The sequence below is a fragment of the Podarcis muralis genome, chromosome 16 (assembly GCF_964188315.1).
Source record: "Podarcis muralis chromosome 16, rPodMur119.hap1.1, whole genome shotgun sequence".
Classification (NCBI taxonomy): Eukaryota; Metazoa; Chordata; class Lepidosauria; order Squamata; family Lacertidae; genus Podarcis; species Podarcis muralis.
The window spans coordinates 2,910,386-2,932,415 of record NC_135670.1 but is presented as its reverse complement, the minus strand read 5'-3'; the positions used below and the strand labels follow the sequence as shown (position 1 = coordinate 2,932,415).

At 49.1% G+C, this 22,030-nt stretch overlaps 1 protein-coding gene across 1 annotated transcript; it reads right to left on the bottom strand.

The window, feature by feature from the left end:
- Positions 1-8,004, bottom strand: PSMB4 (proteasome 20S subunit beta 4). Its single transcript, XM_028710442.2, has 7 exons — positions 7,838-8,004; positions 6,214-6,420; positions 4,679-4,825; positions 3,547-3,628; positions 3,232-3,348; positions 2,068-2,156; positions 1-158 (listed from the first exon to the last, which is right to left on the bottom strand). The coding sequence occupies exons 1-7, from the start codon at positions 7,963-7,965 to the stop codon at positions 146-148; spliced, it is 783 nt and encodes a 260-aa protein (XP_028566275.2). The 5' UTR covers positions 7,966-8,004; the 3' UTR covers positions 1-145.
- Positions 8,005-22,030: the final 14,026 nt, after the last annotated feature.

The following is a 22,030-nucleotide window of genomic DNA, read 5'->3' as shown; positions in this document are numbered from 1 at the left end:
AAGAGTCTAAACCTCATTTATTCTGTTTACAAAAAAAGAAAACGTGGTCTGAGGAGCTGCCGAAACATTAGGCATCAAACAGCATCGCAAGGGATTTGGGATTATCTCTCGACAGGAACAGAGACTGCCCACGAGCTCTTGAGCTTCATTCAAAGCCGCTGCAGAGAGGGGAGGAAATGGGGAAAAATTAGGTTGGCAGTACCCAAATTAGCAGGAGATAAGAGCTGCACGGTGTCTAGAAATGGTTGCAGAACAGGAAATCGTTTTTAAGACAAAATGAAGCACAGTATTTAGGGTATGAATATGGAATTACTACAGCCTTTGGGCCCAGGGATACTAGATACATTTAACCATGTTCAGAATGTTGCTATGAGGAGGTTTGGTAAGTGGTCGCAGAGGTGTGCGTGCCTCTTGCTAGGAGCCAGTCATTCCCTCTAAAACCTGCATATTCCTTTCAAGGTTCATATATAAACACCCAAAACCTAGCTAATCTGGAGGGTCTGAGGCAGGGGGACCTTTTATACGCCGAGGGCCACATTCCCTTGTGGGGAGCTTTACGGGGGCCATGGATAAGATGCTCGCTGCCCAGTAGGCTAGAGGCCAAGCAAAGGTCAAGGAGGTTTCTACACACCCTTCTATAGGCATCATTGCAGTTCAGGGATGGCTTTTGGCCAGGAAAACACACTTGAGGGCACAGGCAAGAAGTTAATAAGAAACTTGGCCCAATGGCCCATCTAGCCAAGTGTCTGGTCTCACAGATCATGGCTGGTAGTGGATGTAGCATGCTGAAGAGGTGTGACCTGGGAGGAGCTCTAAAGGGGCTGGATGGCTCCCTGGGCAAGAAGAAGAAAATCTAGTGGCCTTTTCAGCTCCTGTTCCCAAAAGGACCATGTGAGGTGAGCCAAGCCAAGAAAATGTGAGCAGAACAAAGAGTTCTAGGATAATCTCAAAGATGTTATTCATTTAGTTTATTTCCCCATCTTTCATGCTAAGGTCCCAAGGCAGACGATGCCAATTTAAAAACACATGACTCAAACACAGTCCAAAACATGACAATCACAAAAATAGACCCTAAAAATGTGCTCGCAAGTGTGGTGAAGAGGCAAGTCTTGAGCCGAAATCTGCATAGCTGGCCTCGCCTCTGTGGGAAGCGGGTTCCACAACTTAGGGGAACAAAGGAAGCCCCTTTTGTAAGCCGCTACTAACCCCAAAACCTCTGAGGGAGGTGGAACTTCCATGAGGGCCCCCTCTGGTGTTCTTGACAGTCGAGGGGGTTTCTCTGAGGGTGTCCAGACAGTGCAGGGTCCAAAAATGCCACCTTCCCAAAGGTCATGTAGGTAGCTTGGGAGTTTTCCTGTACAGTGGTGCCTCGCAAGACGAAATTAATTCGTTCCGCAAGTTTTTTCTTCATGCGAGTTTTTCGTCTTGCGATGCACGGTTTCCCATAGGAATGCATTGAAAATCAATTAATGCGTTCCTATGGAAACCGACTTCAGACCAGGTCCGCTGTCCCCCGACCTCTTCTGAAGGCTGGCGGGGGGGGGGGGCAAAAGTCTTTGTCCCCCCTGCCTGCCTTCCCCAGGGGCTTTTAAATCGCCCCGGACAGCGGAGAAGTCCCCCGCTGTCCCGGGGTTTTTAAAAAACCTCTCCGCCCCCCCTGCCAGGCTTCGGAGCAGCCTTCGGAAGCCTGGCGCGGGGAGAAGGTCTCTCCGCCCCCCCTGCCAGGCTTCGGAGCAGCCTTCGGAAGCCTGGCGCGGGGAGAAGGTCTCTCCGCCCCCCCGCCAGGCTTCGGAGCAGCCTTCCGAAGCCTGGCGGCGGGAGGAGGTCCGAGGACAGTGGGGAAGACGCGCTGCGCTTCCCCGCTGTCCGGGAGATTTCCCTATGGGCTTTCGTCTTGCGAAGGAAGCCCATAGGGAAATTCGTTTTGCGAAGTGCCTCCAAAACGGAAAACCCTTTCGTCTAGCGGGTTTTTCGTCTTGCGAGGTGTTCGTCTTGCGGGGCACCACTGTACTGTGCCAGCCGCAAACTGCTTCATTTGAAAGCCCATCCAAAGGGAGGTGTGCTTACCTGACCAGGTGTGCTATTTCCCAGTTGGTCTCGGAGGAGATGGGCCCTTCTACTTCCACGCCTTTCTCTGTCACCGTCGTGAGCTCGTACTGAGAGAAAGAAGAGTGATAGGTTAGACCAGGGGTCTGCAACCCGCGACTCCGGAGCCGCATGTGGCTCTTTTACACCTTTGCCGCGGCTCCGGGGCGGATACAGTGGTGCCTCGCAAGACGAAAATAATCCGTTCCGCGAGTCTCTCCGTCTAGCATTTTTTTCGTCTTGCGAAGCAACCCTATTAGCGGCTTAGCGCTATTAGCGGTTTAGCGGCTATTAAAGGCTTAGCGGCTTAGCGGCTAAAAGGCTATTAGCGGCTTAGCGGCTATTAAAGGCTTAGCAGCTAAAAGGCTATTAGCGGCTTAGAAAAAGGGGGGGAAGCGAAAAAAATCGCAAGACTCGCAAGACGTTTCCGTGTTGCGAAGCAAGTCCATAGGGAAAATCGTCTTGCGAAGCGCATCGAAAAACGAAAAACCCTTTCGTCTAGCGGGTTTTTCATCTTGCGAGGCATTCGTCTTGCGGGGCACCACTGTACTAGCGAGGGGAGGAGGCGCATTGTGCGCCCCGACACTCCCCACTGTGGCAGGCGCTGTACTGGCTGTGACGTCGTATGGGGGCGGTGCGTGCGTTAGTCACACACCGTCCCGACGTCACCTTCCCGCCCGCCCGCTACATTGTAATGGGCATGTACGCTGGTCACTGCATTGAAAGGGGGCATGTACGCTGGTCACTGTTTTGAAGGGGAGTGAAGAACACACACACACAAAAAGGTAACTTGTTAATTTAATGTTTATTTCTATGAGGAGGAGTAATTCTGAGGGGTCAAACAAAGAAATAATTTAAAAAATGACAAAAAAGTTATTTTTATAATGATGAGTTTTGCAGCTCCCAGGTTTTTTTTCTTCGGAAATGGGTCCAAGTGGCTCTTTTTGTCTTAAAGGTTGCAGACCCCTGGGTCAGACCCTCTTGCCAGACACATTTGCCTTAAACAGGACCTCCTGATGCCGTCTACCAGCATCAGTTGTGACCTCTGGCCAGGGCTGGTGAGAGATGCAAATCCTGACATCAGGAAGGTCGCAAAGTCCCACCCTTCCATGGTTCTAAAGCCAAGATGCACAGTGGGAGACTTACCCTGTTGAACGAGCGGGCGTCTCTGTAGTAGAGGATTTTCATGCAGCGTTCAAGGAGGGTTCTGGCCTCCTGCTTAGACAGGATGGGCTTATTTTCCAAGGCTTCCCTCATCAGTGGCTGTGACAGAGCGGGAGAAATAAAACGGTCAGCTGTGCAGCCGCAAGCAGTGGGAACTAAGAAGGCCAGAAGAGTCCTGCCCATGGCCCATCAGGCATCCTGGTCTCACAGTGGCCAACCAAAAGCGGCTGGGCACAGACCGGATCTTTGGCACCTCTTAACATGAGACCGTGCGCCTCCTCCACCTGAGAGGCTTACCTGCGCCACGTAAGAACCGTATCCCGTCGCCAGAGAAGCGGCTTCATACGCCACCCCGAGCATGTCAACGTAACCTAGGAAACTGAGAGGGGGGGAGGCTTTAGTAGTAGTAGTAGTAGTAGTAGTAATAATAATAATAATAATAATAATAATAATAAAATTTATTTATACCCCACCCTCCCCAGCCAAGACTGGGCTCAGGGTGGCTAACACCAGGTATAAAAACAATTGATTACAATACAACTTAAAAACAAGATTAAGTACAACATTAAAATGCAGCCTCATTTCAGTAGAAACTCAAAAACTTTTTGGGGATGAAAACGTCAAGTCTTCACCAAGGCCAACTATCCAGACTGGTCCTACGTGGGCCAGAAAAAAGCCAGGGAAGTCCCCAAGTAGGAGTTCCATCAGAGAAGGAAAAAGGAAAGAGGGGAAGGGGATCAAGTTGATTCCAAGCCAAAGGCCAGGCAGAACAACTCTGTCTTACAGGCCCTGTGGAAATAAATCAGATCCAGCAGGGCCCTGGTCTCATGAGACAGAGTGTTCCACCAGGCTGAGGCCATCACTGAAAAGGCCCTGGCTCTGGTTGAGGCTAATCTGACTTCCTTAGGGCCCGGGACCTCTAGGGTGCTGCTATTTATGGACCTTAAGGTCCTCCGCGACGCATATGTATTGAGATATCAATAAATAAGTAAATAAACAAAACCAAAAAAAGGAAAATCGGAAGAGCCCTCTAGCTGGATCAGGCCATGTAGTCCAGCACCCTCTTGTCACAGCAGCCACCCAACTGCCTAAGTGGGAAAACGACAAGCAGGACTCCGGCACAAGAGCCTTCTCCCCTCCTGTGGTTTCCAGCAACTGGTGTTCAGAAGCATTCCTGCTTCTGGCTGGGAGGCAAGAGCAGAGCCAACATGAATAGTAGCCATTAAAAGCTTCATCTTCCAGGATGAACCCTCTCCACATAAAAAGGCAGGCAGGCAGGCAGGCAGGCAGGCAGGCAGGCAGGCAGGCAGGCAGGCAGGCAGGCAGGCAAGTAGGGCACTTTAGCCAGAAGTCTCATCCCATCCTATCTGAATGCTGATTCCAACAGCGCTCCCAACCTTTCTGCCCATCGCACCCCAGGATGACTTACCTTTCTCCGTTGCTGAAGCCGCCTATCACCACGGTGTTCCAGAGGGGGTTCATCTTGGACCGGCGGCTGTACATGGCTCGGGTGAGCCAGGAGTGAATGGCCTTGGGGCTGTAGTTGTGGCCGTCTCCCAGGAGCTCTTCGTCGATCCTGCAGGGCGGAAGCCAGATTAGATGCGGCACCTGGTGCTCTACAGCAAGGAGTGGGGACCCCCCATTTTGACGCCTGAATCCAGCAATAACCCAGACACACAGTCACAGACTACATAAGGGCCAGCTAAGGAACCAGGCCAAGTTCATGTCGGCGCACTATGCCAATCATTTGGGGATCCTTTTTCAGTCCGCAGTCACCCAGAAAGTCTTCCAAGCTCTTCTTTCTTGGTTCAGCTCATCTGCTGGTGAATTCCCATGCGGGAACAAACACCTCATCCATTCCTGTTCTTCTTAAAGTACCGTAATTTTCGCCCTATAGGACACACTTTTCCCCCTCCAAAAATGAAGGGGAAATGTGTGTGCATCCTATGGGGCGAATGCAGGCTTCAGGAAGCTATCCGCAAGCCTTGGGAGCCTGGTGGGAGTTCCCGCCGGGCTCCCAAGGCTTGCGGATAGCAGCCTGTTCTGGGGGCTGGGAAAGCTCGGGGGGGGGGTTCTTTATTCCCCCCCTCAAAAAAAAACTAGGTGCGCCCTATGGGCCAGTGTGCCCTATAGGGTGAAAAATACAGTATTTGTTGAAGAATTAACATTACAGTGGTACCTCTAGTTCCGAACTTAATTCGTTCTGGAGGTCTGTTCTTAACCTGAAACTGTTCTTAATTAGAGGCGTGCTTTTGCTAATGGGGCCTCTTGCTGCTGCTGCTGCACCACCGGCACAAGATTTCCGTTCTCATCCTGGGGCAAAGTTCTCAAACCGAGGTAACTCTTCCAGGTTAGCGGAGTTTGTAACCCAAAGCGTTTGTAACCTGAGGCGTTTGTAACTCGAGGCACAACTGTACAACTTATGCAACTACTGGTTTAAGAAAAACAAAGTAAAACTATATACACGGAATCATTCCATCTCTCTGCTTTTCAACCATCCGGACAAAGTAACAGCCACTATCAGAGCACGTCTAATATAGAAGTCTGTTGCTAAGGAAACCCGGCTGCTGGGAGGCAAAACTATGCAAGAATCATTTCAAGCCTATTTTTAGATTACGCTAACAGTTCAGGGCTCGGAGCTGGCTGCTGGATATCGGAGGGACACAGAGACTAGCAGACAGAAGCCCCCAGAATAACCTCCCGGACCCCCAGGGCCAGAGCTGGGACCCTCATAGGTGCCTCTGCCAGTCCAGCAGTGCAGGAGGTGCACCAGGAGGCAGGCTATGGGACAGAGGAGGAGGAGGAGTGTCTGTCTTCAGGTTTGTTCTTTAAGGTTCTACATTTCTCCAGGAGAGGGCAGAGCCTGGTGGAGGTGAATTAGAGGCTTAAAAGGCCTCCATCTGCTCCCAGCTCTTGTTGGGGGAAACTGCTCCCTGCCGTTGGTTTGGAGAACTTCAGACTTACACCATCTGCTCAATGACTTGCTTGAGGTACTGGAAGTCAGCGTAGTCGCCCGAAGCCCCCAGCACGGTGCTGTCGTTGACCTTCATAATCCTGGAGATGTTGCGGAAGCGGGCGAGCGACCCATAGGAGCCCAGCATGTCGGCCGCAATCATCACCCCACCGTTGAACTTCACCCCCAGGACTGAGGTGCCTGTCACCATGGGGCTCCTTTGAGGGGAAAAAGCATCAGAGGGTCAGCTTGCAGCTCCCCCTTCTCTGCGGGGGATAACTTGAGCTGGAAGAAATGGCAAAGCAGCCCCACATCTCCTGCCGTGTTCGAGTGCCTCTTCCTACTTGACTCCTTATCGGGGGAAAGGGCTGCAGCTCAGTGGTATCTGCTAGGCATGTAGAAGTTCCCAGATTTAATTCCTGGCATCCTCTGGCAGGGCTGGGAATGTCCCCTGCCTGAAACTCTGGAGAGCTGCTGCCAGTCAGTGTGGACAGCACTGAACTAAATGGAGCGACTTGGTATAAGTCAGCCTCCTGCGCTAGCATTTTGTGCTCTCCCCCTTTGAGGCAGTCAAATCTAACCCCACAAAATGCTGCTTGTTCACACAACACCTATTTCCCACTCTGCCCCCGCCGCCCTCGGACAGACACACCACCCCAGGCAGAGCTAACAAGTCCCTCCTAACAAATAATACCGAACTGATGTAGATGATGTTGTAAGAGGGTATTATTTTCTATTAGGCTTCTTAGCTGCTTATTACCTGGAAGTCTCCAAGTGACTAACAACACATGTAACTCACAATAAAGGTAAAGGGACCCCTGACCATTAGGTCCAGTCACGGCCGACTCTGGGGTTGTGGCGCACATCTCACTTTACTGGCCGAGGGAGCCGGCGTACAGCTTCCGGGTCATGTGGCCAGCAGGACTAAGCCGCTTCTGGCGAACCAGAGCAGCGCACGGAAACGCCGTTTACCTTCCCGCCGGAGTGGTACCTATTTATCTACTTGCACTTTGACGTGCTTTCGAACTGCTAGGTTGGCAGGAGCAGGGACCGTGCAATGGGAGCTCACCTCGTCGCGGGGATTCGAACTGCCGACCTTCTGATCGGCAAGTCCTAGGTTCTGTGGTTTAACCCACAGCGCCAATCGCGTCCCACCGGGTCACAATACCTATACCTAAAACCTTCACAAATAAAACTCACAATACCTGTACCTAAAACCTTCAAAATAGCTGCAGCATATCTCTATACCCTCATCCCCGCCAGATCATGATATGGTCTGTGAATTTGGTCCATTTATTTAGATGCTGATGGGCTAAATGGGGAAATCGGGATATAATTGAACCCTTGTTCCTTGGTTGGGGTGTGTGCTGGGAGTTGGAGTCCAGCAACGTCGGGATGGGGCCACAGAGGCCCCCACCTCTGAAATAAGTAAATGCCCATTTAAACAAGATATAATTTGTCTAATTTAGCCATTCTTCTCCCCTAACCCTCCCTCCTGCCCACCCCCAACCCAGAGACGTCATCAACCTGATGTGACGTCAGCAAGGTGACATCACAGGCGCATTTTCTCTCCCCCTCCCCCTTTGAGGCCTAACTGGGGGCGCTCAGCCTCCATCCCCCCCCCAGCCCCCTTACAGAGTCCTGGTGACGCCCTCGGCCTGGACCCCGGGTGCGTTTCCCGGGCAGGGCGGTGAGTAAAGCGCCCCCGGAGCGGGACCCCCGGCCCAAAACGGCGGCAGCGAGAAGGGCGACGGAACCTCCATCTTTCCCCGAAGAGCCGCAGCTTAGTCACTGAGCAGGAAGCGGCGCCGGCATTCTGCGCATGCGCGGCGCTCGGGGATGCGTTTTTTGTCCTCGGCGGCGAGCCGTACAAGAAGCCGAAGACCGTGAGGAGCCGCCATTTTGGGCGTGGCGGAACTGATGCATCTCTTTTAACTTTTTAAAAAGGTAATATAGCATACGTCCTAGCAAACGCAGACCGCCGAGAGTTACGAAAGTACTTTTTAATATTGGGAAGTTGTGGTGCGAAGGGAGCCGCAGGGGCGGATATAATTTAAAAGGGCATTTCCCCCTTCCCCGGTGTCGCCATCTTGAGTGTTGCTCAAAACTTAGCTAGAGCCCGTAGAGTAGAGCAAGCAGGCCTAGAGTGACAAACTCCGTCGCGGACTTTATGAGCACTTCCGCTATCTCCAAGGGAACTAGTTTCCCGCGCTTCCATCATAGAGATGCGAACGGCTAGAGCGACCACTGCTCTCTACGCTCACATTTTGCCGGAAGTTTCAGCTACACGTGTCGCTCTAGCCTTTTGAAACCTCTATGGGCACGAGTTTCTGAAGCTTTCTTTCCTCGAGGGGGCGCTCTTTCCCTGTGACTTGAATGGAGAGGCGCCATCTTGAGTGTGGCATCAGTTAATGCCACACCTCTTTTACCCATTTCTGTAGTATTTAAGTGTATATTCTGTAATTATTATTATTCCAAGAATTTGCTCATGTAATAGTAATGAATATATACATTCATTCTCTCTCTCTCTCTAATATTATGTCATTCCTTGCATTATACACCTTTTTATTTATTATTTATTATTTATTAGAATACAAATATTTTTTAAGAACATAAGGAAAGGTTCTTTATGTATGCCACTACAGCGGCCCGTGTTTTGTTAGCCCAAAAATGGAAAACAAGCGAGGTCCCAACTAAAGAAGAATGGCAACTTAAACTGATAGAATATGTGCAGCTTGCGGACTTAATATATAGAATAAGAGAACAAGGAGAACATTCGTTTAGAGAAGATTGGAAAATGTTTATTGAATATATGGGGGGGGAATTGTGTACGCTTGAAAACGTTGGCAGCATTAAGATAAATTCAACAGTGTAAACAAGTTTTGATGGATGTGATAAGGGAGTACTGAATGGTTTAGTTTATATAAAATATGCAGGGATTTATGTTATGCAAAATGAACCATGGAAAGAGAAGAAGGGAAGTCATTGATATTTTAAATGAATTTTCTAAATTGTAAAACAGAAAATGTAATAAAAATATCGCGGACGACTCTGGGGTTGCGGCGCTCATCTCACTTTATTGGCCGAAGGAGGTGGTTTACAGCTTCTGGGTCATGTGGCCAGCAGGACTAAGCCGCTTCTGGCGAACCAGAGCAGCGCACGGAAACGCCGTTTACCTTCCCGCCGGAGTGGTACCTATTTATCTACTTGCACATTGAAGTGCTTTCGAACTGCTAGGTTGGCAGGAGCAGGGACTGAGCAACGGGAGCTCACCCCATCGCGGGGATTCGAACCGCCGACCTTCTGATCGGCAAGTCCTAGGCTGTGTGGTTTAGACCCTATATATAGATATAGATATATAGTCCAGTTGGAGCAGGCCACTGATCCACCTAGTCTGACTTCCTGTTCACACCATGGCCAAATGCTCCTAATAACCTAGTAATCAAGGGAGACTGCTTTTGAACCTGGAGGTTCCATGGGTACATCAGAAGATCCCTCTCACCCGATCAGCACAGAGGCCCAAGTAGTTCGGCATCCTCTTCTCACAGTGGGCACAGAGATGCCTCAGTGGGAAACCCTCAGGATTCAACCACAACAGCCCTCTCCCCTCCAGTGTTTTCCTTCAGGTAGGTAAAAAGGTACAGCACCCCTGGACGGTTAAGTCCAGTCAAAGGCAACTATGGGGTTGCAGCGCTCATCTCGCTTTCAGGCTGAGGGAGCCGGCGTTTGTCCACAGACAGCTTTCCGGGTCATGCGGCCAGCAGGACTAAACCGCTACTGGCGCAGAGAAGACCATGACGAGTGCCAGAGTGCACAGAAACACCATTTACCTTCCCGCCGGAGTGGTACCTATTTATCTACTTGCACTGGTGTGCTTTCAGACTGCTAGGTAGGCAGGAGCTGGGACCGAGCAACGGGAGCTCACTGCGTTGCAGGGATTCGAACCACCGACCTTCTGATCGGCAAGCCCAAGAGGCTCAGTGGTTTAGACCACAGCGCCGCCCGCATCCTGTTTTCCTTCAACTGATATTCAGACGCATTCCTGCCTCTGATTGCAGAGGCAGAGTACTGCCATCACGGCTAGTCATCACTGATAACTTGATCCTCCAGGAATTCCTCTAATCCTCTTTCAAACCACCCAAATTGGTAGCCATCACTGCATCCTGAACTGAGGAGGAAGCCATACTAACATTTTGCTTGCCCTTTAAAAAAATATTTTCCAACTCTACAATATCCTTTATGGGGAGAGGTGCCCAGAACTATAGGAACAGAAGATTGATTTAGGGGTGTGTGTGTGGCTATACTGGGTAAAGTCATTTGCCGAGGGATTAGAGGCAATGCCAGGATTATTGGGAAAAGCAGACATTTCTCATAAATTGCGACGTAATTGTAAACTGGAAATTAAAATGTGTCTTGCAGTGGAGTTAAGTGCAAGCTTAACTCTGTCAAAACCAATACAGCTTCCTTCAGTCAAATAGAAAGCAGATTTGTAAGTCAGGAGCATCAATGAGGGAAATAGTTTTATTTCTGTTTTCAGAAATCTAATGTGGGACAAAACATGTGTTCCTCCTTTGCCTCTGCTGGGCTCCCCTCTCTCCCCACACACTGAAAATGAAGTCTCTTCAAATCTCTCCCAGATATGGGAGACTTCCTTTCCTTTTTTAGCCTTTAAAGATAAGAGGTGAATTGTCTTGATGCTTCTATCTGCTTATCCCTCTTTTGGAATGTGAGTGGAATGAAACCATCTTGATTTAATTTTAAGCGTTCCAAATATGCGAAATATACAGTACTTTACTGTAATAAAGAAATGAGGAATAACTTTCTCCTAGTAAAGATGATTGTTTACAACTAAGTTATGCTTATTGGAATGAAAAGGCCCACGTTAGTAACAACCTTTGTTTTTAATGGGGTCTGCTACTCTGAGGAGGACGAACACTGGGTTCAATCTGGAATATTTAAATTGGGTTTTTTGTGTTGCAGAATAAGTGCTTTTCTCCATTTCATCATACTAGAACCGGAAGGTGTTCCAAATGAGATTCTGGACAGACAAGAAGATGTCTTGTTTCGAAATGTTTACTCTTTCTAAATTGTTGTGTCTGATGTAGATTACCTCTATCTTTATACTTTTTGCACCATTTTTCTCTTTCTTTAAGCCTGCAAAGCTTCGAGGTCTTAGAACAAAGGAAGGAAGTCAATATGTGTATATGTACGTAATGATTAGAATGATGATATGGTTTTATTTGTAGGTGTGTGTTTTTGTTTTTTGTTCTTGTGTTTTTTTCTTATTTGTACTGCTTTATTTTGGATTCAATGTTTGTAATTTTTGCTGTAATTTTGCATTGAAAATAAAAGTTTAAAAAAGAAAAAAAAAGATGTCTTGTTTCACAGTCAAAGTCTGGAATTTGCTTACAGATGCATTCTAAATGGCTTTAAAATGGGGGATTAGATAAGTAAACTCACAGAGGATAAGGCTATCAATAGCTGCAAATCAATGGTTGCTTTATTATTAACTCCAGTGTCAGGAGGATGTCCCTGAATACCAGTTGGCTGGGGACTGTGAGTGACAGAGTGTTGTTGCGCTCATGTTCTCTTTGCAAGTTTCCCCTTGGGGCCGCTGTGTTTACGGGATCCTAGACTAGATGGGCCCCCTTTGGCCTGACCCAGCTGCAGCGTTCTGTGATGTCCTTGTGGTCCTTGTCCCAGGTCCAGAGGCAGTCTACCTGGGATGGGTAACTGTGCCCCTGAAGGACCAGGTGCGCAGCCTGGAAGTCATTCTGGACTCACAGCTATCCATGGAGGCGCAGGTCAATTCTGTGTCCAGGGCAGCTCCATCTGGTACGCAGGATGAGACCCTCCCTGCCCGCGGACTGTCTTGCCAGAGTGGTGCATGCTCTGGTTATCTCCCGCTTGGGCTACTGCAACGCACTCTACGTGGGGCTACCTTTGAAGGTGACCTGGAAACTACAACTAATCCAGAACGCGGCAGCTAGACTGGGGACTGGGAGTGGCCGCCAAGACCACATAACACCGGTCTTGAAAGACCTACACTGGCTCCCAGTACGTTTCTGAGCACAATTCAAAGTGTTGGTGCTGACCTTGAAAGCCCTAAACAGCCTCGGTCCAGTATACCTGAAGGAGCGTCTCCCCCTCCATCGTTCTGCCCGGTCACTGAGGTCCAGCTCCGAGGGCTTTCTGGCGGTTCCCTCACTGCGAGAAGCAAAGCTACAGGGCACCAGGCAGAGGGCCTTCTTGGTGGTGGCACCCGCCCTGTGGAACGCCCTCCCACCAGATGTCAAAGAGATAAACAACTACCTAACATTTAGAAGACATCTGAAGGCAGCCCTGTTCAGGGAAGTTTTTAATGTGTGACATTTTAGAGTATTTTAAATCTTTGTTGGAAGCCGCCCAGAGTGGCTGGGGAAACCCAGCTAGATGGGACGGGTACAAATAATAATAATAATAATAATAATAATAATAATAATAATAATAATAATAATTATTATTATTATTATTCCCAACATCTCAGGGGTATTTGGTCACTGTGAGAACAGCATGGTGAACTATGATCCTGCTCCTGTTTGTAGTCCTTTCTGCAACATCTAATACGTGGCCTACTTTTAAGGAGCGTTCACACCTGATAAATAACCATAGCAGAATAATACACCTGTAAACTGAACTGTGGAGGAAGCCACACTAGCAAGATTGTATCTCCACCCCACCTATTTCCCACCTGCTTTTCATTTCACATTTTACAACGCCCATAAAGGCGGCCCGGACACATTCCTTACCTGCAGTTGTGACTTTGTCCTTCCTGTCCAAGCAGGTGGGTAGGGCCTTGTGGAAGCAACTGGAGGAACCTGAATCTAACATTTTGTTTCACTTTCCCCTCTTGACAGGTAGGCAAAGGATACTTCCCCTTCTTCCTTGCACCCCCCCCCAGTCTTTATTATTATTATTATTATTATTATTATTATTTTAAAAGGTCCAACAGCGGTATTGCAGATATCCTGCTTACGGCCATAAGGAGACCAATTCATCTTTCTTTCTGGCTATTAATCAGACAAAAGACTTACATATTTTCTTTAATAGGCACCAGCGAGCCGAATCTGCTTGCTCGCTAGGTTTTTGGATGGCTCTTAGCCAACCACCTCGGCTAAGGCCTGGAAACAGCTTGTCTCTTGGAAGGCATCCAAAGAGAGAAAAAGAGGTACAGATTTCTGCAGCTGGCTCCAACAGCAGGCTGTTTTCCTGGAGGGGGGAACTGGCAAAAGTGCGTCAGCAGAGCTTTGCTGGATCTGACCAGAGGCCCACCTGGTCCAGCAAGCCTATTTTCGCTGGGGCTAATCAGATTTCCACAGGCAAGAGCCCTCCTTCATCAGAACAGAAAACAGCATCCTGGATCAGGCCCATCTAAGTCCCCCATCCTTTTCTAACAGTGGCCAGCCTGCAATCAGGACAAATAGGACTTTTTGCACACCTGTGATGCCCCTGGGTCTGTTTGCGCCTTGCTGTTGAACTTAGAGGCACTCGTAAGCAAGAAGGCAGTGCGATAAGAATTTAAAGTCTTAGATATGTAATAAATGTTCATAAATGTACCAACCAAGCACGTACATACATCAGCACAAGGAAGACTGACCTGAAACCATTTTTGGTTCCCAAACTGACCAAAATGTTTTTTTCTGCAAGGTCAAAGGAAAATGGAAAAGCCTCCCCATTGCCTTTTCCTTCACAAATCCTGTCTTAAGGGTATGTCTGTGTTTGAATACGGTGAGCTCAGGAACTAAGTACCATATTTTTCGCTCTATAACACGCACCCGACCATAACACGCACGTAGTTTTTAGAGGAGGAAAATCCGTAGGCATGCCACCCGTAGGCATTCCCTCCATAACACGCACAGACATTTCCCCTTACTTTTTAGGAGGAGTGTTATGGTGCAAAAAATACGGTATTTATCATTATGTCTGTGTTTGAATAGGGTGAGCCTGTGGCCTGGCTCAGGAACTAAGTATTTATCATTACAAAAGACTAGCCAGGCTCCCCAGGGTATCCAATCAAGTGAGCATTAACAGGTAACCTGTCAGACGAGATAAACAATGCACTCAGATTTCTGCTGTAGACCGCCTTTTCTGTGTTGTAGGTATGATGTATCTGGGGTGGTGGTCTTGGGTTACACCCCTTCTGTGATGTATGTATGATGTATGGAGGGGTGGTCTTGAGCTCCAGGGCAGGGAATTTAAAATGTCTATATAAGGGTGGGCACACCTTTGTTCTGTGTTCCTCCTCCTTTCCTGCGTGTGAGAGGGGAGCACCCTGTTGCAACAGCTCAATAAAGATCAGGCTTACGAGCTGCTTTGCTTCTCAATATTCTCTGCTTGGCCTCTGTTCTTTTCTCCTACCAACAGGGAACTTACGTAAGAACTTTATATGGGCTCTTGGATACCCCATAAGGGAAAAGGGCAGATTATTTTGTTTAGAACAGCAGAGAACTCTCTGCTGTTGGAAGCAGGGTGCCTCTGAACATGACAGAAAACCGCAGAAGGGGAGAGTTGCTGATGCTCTCAGCTCTTGCCAGTGGGCTTCCCACAGGGGCACCCAGGGGCATGCGGTGAACTTTTTCAAAGGAGGACAGTTAGGACCAGAGGCGCCAGCTTGCGAGGGTGATGTCACACATTTGAGCATCGCTCCTCCCTCCCTAGAAGGGTCGTGGGTGGCGCTGTGGGTTAAACCACTGAGCCTCTTGGGCTTGCCGATCAGAAGGTCGGCAGTTTGAATCCCTGTGACGGGGTGAGCTTCCGTTGCTTGGTCCCAGCTCCTGCCAACCTAGCAGTTCGAAAGCACGTCAAAGCGGGAAGGTAAATGGCGTTTCCGTGCACTGCTGTGGTTCGCCAGAAGCGGCTTAGTCCTGCTGGCCACATGACCTGGAAGCTGCACACTGGCTCCCTCGGCCAGTAAAGCGAGATGAGCGCCGCAACCCCAGAGTCGGTCACGCCTGGACCTTATGGTCAGGGGTCCCTTTACCTTTTACCTCCCTCCCTAAGCTGGGCAGAAACATTTAGGAGACTATTCTAGTTCCCAGTGCACTGACTGCACACCAATGGGGACATCGGGTTGGCCACTGTGAGAACAGGATGGTGGACAGCTTATATTATATTATTATTATTATTATTATTATTATTATTATTATTATTATTATTTATATCATTTATACCCCGCCCATCTGACTGGGTTTCCCCAGCCACTCTGGGCGGCTTCCAACAAAATATTAAAATACAGTAATGCATCAAACATTAAAAGCTTCCCTAAACAGGGCTGCCTTCAGATGTCTTCTAAAAGTCTGGTAGTTGTTGTTCTCTTTGACATTTGGTGGGAGGGCGTTCATAGAGCGGGCACCACCACCGAGAAGGCCCTCTGCCTGGTTCCCTGTAACTTGGCTTCTCGCAGGGAGGGAACCGCCAGAAGGACTTCGGTACTGGACCTCAGTGTCCGGGAAGAAAGATGGGGGTGGAGACGCTCCTTTGTGCCTGATCCCGCAGGGCTCTTCAAATGCCCTCTGTGCAGGAAAAAAGATTGCAGCAAACGCTTCAAAATGCCGTCACTGCAGAGAGAAGTGGGGAAAGCATAATGCAGCGTTGTTCTTATTTTGCTGATGCCTGCCCCCCCTCGGGGTCTCTCCCGTTGAACTTTCCCTGCTTCCAATTAGAGGATTGGCCTTCGCCATCCCTAGAAAAGCTGGCAGTGTCGCACGGAGGCATTCTCGTGAGTGATGGCGCCAAACATTTGTGGTTGGTCCGTTTCCGTTCCCCCCTGCACCCCCCCCCCCCGGCCGTCTTACACAGGCAGAAAAGAAAGTGACAGTGCGGTGATATGATTAAGGTTAACGAGCTGCTGATTACCCAGCGCAGAGCATAATTTGGGTGACAAGGTTTCTGGAACGATGCGCTGCAGCAAATCGCTTGTGGGGCTGCGGAAGAATGGGAGCTGGCTGGCTTCCACCCTTTACCCTCCAGGATCGTGGTTCCAAACTGGTGTGGTTTGGTACAGGATTCCCACAGCCTAAAGGGGGAAAAGTTCACTGACGTCTAATTGCTGCAGGGGGAGGTTGTCAATACAGGATGGTTTTGACCTTAAAAGTGCAGGTGCTATATTTTCTGTTCCTTGTTTATTTGTTTGTTTTGCAGCACAATAAAATCTTTAATAACAACTTTTTTAAAAAACCATTTGAACAGGGTGGCGTATCCGAAGAAGAGATTAACATTCCACACTCCGGCGATTCATATACAGTTTGTAAATTAAATGAATTGCAATTGCAACGGTGCTGTGGTCTAAAAAACGAGCCTCTTGGGCTTGCCGATTGGAAGGTCGGCGGTCCAGCTTCTGCCAACCTAGCAGTTTGAAAGCACACCAGTGTGAGTAGATAAATAGATACCATTGCGGCAGGAAGGTAAATGGCATTTCTGTGCACTCTGGCACTCGTCACGGTGTCCTGTTACGCCAGAAGTGATTTAGTCATGTTGGCTCCATGACCCAGAAAAGCTATCTGTGGACAAACGCCGGCTCCCTCAGCGTGAAGCAAGATCAGCACTGCACCCATTAGTCGAATTCGACTAGACTCAACTGTCCAGGGGTCCTTTAGTTTTACCTTTTACCTGCTTCCACGATGGTTTTGTTCGGTCTTCACTGTCAGAGGGAGTATTCCTTTGAATACCAGTTGCTGGGAACTGCAAGTGGCGAGAACATTATTGCTCTCAGGTCCAGTTTGCAGGTTTCAATCTACTTGGCTACTGCAAGAGAAGGATAACAGAATCGTAGAATTGTCCTCAGGGTCATCCATTCCAACCCTCTGCAGTGCAGGAATTGTGGCTAAATAATCTCTGACAGATGGCCATCCAACCCCTGCTTTAAAAACTCTAGATGGACCTTTGTCTCAATCCAGGAGGACTTTTCTCATGTTCTTGGCGTGTAAGTGTATTACAACTGCAACAATTATCAGGTGTCTTGAAAGAGCCAGCAGTTCACTGAACTGTTGTTGTTGTTGTTCAGTTGTTTAGTCGTGTCCGACTCTTCGTGACCCCATGGACCAGAGCACGCCAGGCACTCCTGTCTTCCACTGCCTCCCGCAGTTTGGTCAAACTCATGCTGGTAGCTTCAAGAACACTGTCCCACCATCTCGTCCACTGTCGTCCCCTTCTCCTTGTGCCCTCCATCTTTCCCAACACCAGGGTCTTTCCCAGGGAGTCTTCTCTTCTCATGAGGTGGCCAAAGTCTTGGAGCCTCAGCTTCAGGATCTGTCCTTCCAGGGAGCACTCAGGGCTGATTTCCTTCAGAATGGAGAGGTTTGATCTTCTTGCAGTCCAGGGGACTCTCCATGGGAGTCGCTGAACTACTGGATTGTAAAAGCTGCGCAGTCCACACTCTTGAGGGAGTTTTGGACTTTGGCTTCACCAGGGGTGGAAGAATAGTGTTGGTATTTCCTTCTGATCTGATCAGATCTACAGAGCTCTTGAAACACCTGATTAGGAAACGGACCTGCTGTTTGCTTTGGTTTGTGTACAAGCAAACAGAAGGCCTGAGGACTCCCCCCCCCCACCTCAAAATCAGACATTGACGTTTAAGCTCCTGGATTTTCTTCTGACTCTTGCCAGTCGCCTCCGCAGAGGGAGCAGTCCACACCGTCCAAGGTTTAAGTGTTCCCAGCAGACTGCTTAAGATGGCGTTGCCGCTGCTAAGATTTCTTAGTATACCCTTTTTTTGGTGCTGCCTTACTTTTACTTTACTTTTGGGACGCGGGTGGCGCTGTGGGTAAAAGCCTCAGCGCCTAGGGCTTGCCGATCGAAAGGTCGGCGGTTCGAATCCCCGCGGCGGGGTGCGCTCCCGTTGCGAGGTCCCAGCGCCTGCCAACCTAGCAGTTCGAAAGCACCCCTGGGTGCAAGTAGATAAATAGGGACCGCTTACCAGCGGGAAGGTAAACGGCGTTTCCGTGTGCGGCTCTGGCTCGCCAGATGCAGCTTTGTCACGCTGGCCACGTGACCCGGAAGTGTCTCCGGACAGCGCTGGCCCCCGGCCTCTTGAGTGAGATGGGCGCACAACCCTAGAGTCTGTCAAGACTGGCCCGTACGGGCAGGGGTACCTTTACCTTTTTACTTTTAAAACCGTGCAGGACCAATGACTGCAGAGTATATGAATCCAACTGGTGCAGCCACTGTTGGGATGATCGAAGAACTACATTCCCTACTTCCATCTGTTGTGGGAGCCAGGTTCAAACTTCCTGACTGCCGCTCCAGAGAGAGAGAACAGGCTCCCCTACCGCAGCGGCAGACAATAAACACTTGTTCTTAATTGGTTCTCTCCGGCGACGGGTCTGGCAAATTAGTTAGGGCCAAAGGAGAGGGATGTGTCGTTCTGCAGCGAGCCGTCCGGTTTCCGGGCAGTTGTGTGTATGCGAGGCCCAGGGCAGAAAAGCAGAGCAACTTTCTCCACCACCGTGAAAACACAGGCTGATCCAGATCGAATCATACCTGTTCTTTGCCCATCTCTGCCCTGTCGACCCGGCTGTTCTTTTCCGCCATTCTCCGCTGCTGCCTGGTGTGGAGGAAGGAGCCCTCCGGGCGAACGCTTGGCAGTGGCGGCAGGTGATAAAATGGTCAGCACAAGGGAAGGAGACAGGCCCGACAGGAGCCCAAGGTGAGAGGTGGCGTGCCGTCTTTGCACTGCCGCCCGGAAGGGGAATCGGTGAGGTGAGCTCTGCATCCAGGTGTCAGGAGCGGTAATGCTCAAACCAGACTGTGCAAAGCTTCTCCGCGGCTGTTTCAGCATCACCAACGGTTTGGAAACTGAAGGGAATGTGACGGGTCCAAATCGAGTGATCCAAATGTTCCCTGCTGTTGAGCATTATCTTCTTATTTCCCCCCTCTATGTTGACAGGCAAGTGACCATGGTGACCGGCATTTGTTCTGCTGGCCGTAAAGGGTTGCATGGTGATTCTTGCCAAACTTACCTGCAGCAGATTAGTTTCTGAACTGAGCTGGAAGCACAACTTCGCTTTTACACACACTTTCCACATATTTTAGAGCTAGTAAGAGTAGGAACTTCCCACGGTTAACGAGAGCATCTCCTGTATTTGTGGGCATGATGATGATGATAACAACAACAAAAAAATAACAACATGTATGTATACTCCGCCCATCTGGCTGGATTTTCCCAGCCACTCTGGGCGGCTTCCAACAAAAGATTTAAAATACATTAAAACATCAGACATTAATAATAATAATAATAATAATAATAATAATAATAATAATACTACATTATTTGTATCCCGCCCATCTGTCTAGGTTTCCCCAGCCACTCTGGGCGGCTTCCAACAAAGATTAAAAATACATCAAAACATCAGACATTGAAAGCTTCCCTAAACAGGGCTGCCTTCAGATGTCTTCTAAAAGCCTGGTAGTTGTTCTTCTCTTTGACATCTGGTGGGAGGGCGTTCCACAGGGCAGGTGCCACCACCGAGAAGGCCCTCTGCCTGGTTCCCTGCATCTTCGCTTCTCACAGAGAGGGAACCGCCAGAAGGCGCTCGGAGCTGGACCTCCTTATTTGAAGGAAGCAGAGCAGGGGCTCAGAACAGGAACTCTCACAGAGATGCAACAGGAGTTTTCTCCTCTGGCGGTGGCTAAAGGTGCCTTGCGCCTCAATCAGGAATAATGGACTGCTCCAATTGCACCTGACACATAACAGCGCAAAATTAGGTGTCGCTGGTTTGGTAGGCAGGGAGGCTGGAGAAGAGAATGAGAGGCAGTGGATCCCTTCCTTCATAGTGCTGCTGTTACTTCAGGTAGCACATAGTTGAGGGCTTTACAGGAATAGGAGACACAAAGGAGGTGGAAGTTAAATTTCTTGACTAGACCAGTTTAGGTCTGTGTCGTATTTTGGCAGCATGAAAGCTTTCGAGCTACACAGAACCCTTTTGCAAGGCAGAGCGGAGCAGCCTGCAGCAATCTGAAATGGACATGCAACCAGTTGCAGTTGCTTTGAACTTGTCTAGAAAAACAAGAATAAAAGGTTAGCAGCAAATAATGAAATGATGATAGACTGCTGAGCCTGCGGCATAGCAGACAGAGTCCTGAACCTGGGTTGCAAAGACCTGTGTTCAAATCCCTACCCCGTTATTAAACGAATGAGAAAAGCCCTGGGCAAATCGCTGTCTCTTAGCTTGGCCTCCCTTGCAAGGCTGTTGTGAAGCCAAACTAGACTGCACCATATGTTTGCTGCCCTGAGCTGTTTATTATGAACTGTGAGCAGTGAATAATAAAGATTGCACTTTTATATACTGTATATATCTAAAAAAAAACCTGAAATTAATGACCGGTTGAGCCAGGAAGTGTCAAGAAGAATCTTAAATCTGGTTGCAGTTTAGAGAGGATAATTGCCCAGGCGGCCGTAGCTGGAGACGTCTCTTTAAACTTCGCCTTCCCCCATCAAGGATCTAATCTGATCTCTCCGGCGCCCTCAGATGTGGCTCACGGCAATGTTTTCTTAACTTCTGGGCTCGCTACCCAAAATCAAATCGACATGCTATCCGAAAGGGGTCAGCTGCGGACATGTCTGAAGCGCTGTTTGTTTGTTTGCAGGAGGGTTGCAGAGTTCATACATCGATCTCCAGCGGAAAAGGCTTCGTCTTCGATGGCCTCATCCCTCTTGGGGAAGCGTCTCCCTCACCAGGGCCAGCTGTCCTGAGATACTCTTTGCCCGGACATAAGAAGTTTGGCGGCTCGAGAACTTTTCCTGCAGTCGCCCATGCAGCCATTTTTAAACAGGGGGTCGGGAACTGGCGTCCCCCAAGTCAAACCCGGCTTAATTAAGACAAAATGTCATTCTGGCCTCTTGGAGAGCCGTCAAGAGTCAAGGAAAGGGGGATATGAGGGAACTGAGTGGGGTTCTTCTTCACCCGCCAACCCTTCACTTTTTGACAGGCTGGTCATCCTGACCACACGTCAATCTCCCAGCTGTGGGGATTCGGCAAGGCTTCAGTTTTGACCCAGACAGCAGCCCAGCCAGTTTGTGAGGCTTTGACAGTGTGTTGTTGCAAAATGACAAAAGGGTCCTGTGTCACCCTGAAGACCTTTATTAAGTCTCACAATTTTGACTTTTTTAAAAATAAAAAATGGCCTGCGTTTTTAAAATGGATTATATATATACAAAGTCGGTCACAACTGGACTTAATGGTCAGGGGTCCCTTTATCATATATATATGCATATATGTGCGTGTGTGTGTGTATATATATATATATATATATACACACACACACACATATATATACATGTATATATATTAAACTGTATACCTACATATATGTATACATACATATATGTATACATATGTATGTATTTGCTTTATGTGTGTGTGTGTGTGTGTGTAATATAAATGGGCCAGACAACACAGCTATCTTTATTTCCAGTTTCTAAAAAGATGCTTTCTAGACTTAGCCAAAACAAAGGCTCTTTGAAAACAACACATTTTAAAAATTAAAATGCCCTTTCTTCTGAAAGGCCAAGGCCTGGCCTGGTTGCTAAGGCCGAGGCAGCCTCACTGCCCGGTTGCTAAGGGCTCCTTCCAGCCCCGCCCCCTCGCCCGAAACTCGGCGGCCATTTTTTATCCCCGCCCCGCTCCATTCCCGCCTGATGACGTGCGGACGCTTATGCCACGCCCACCCAGCTCCTGGAAGCGGAGAAAGAAGAGCGGGGGGGGGGCGAAGTGGAGAAGGAGGGGGCGTGGTCGCCCGGGGAGGGAGGGGCGAGCGAGGGGGCCGGGCCTCCCGGAGCGCCAGAGCCAATGG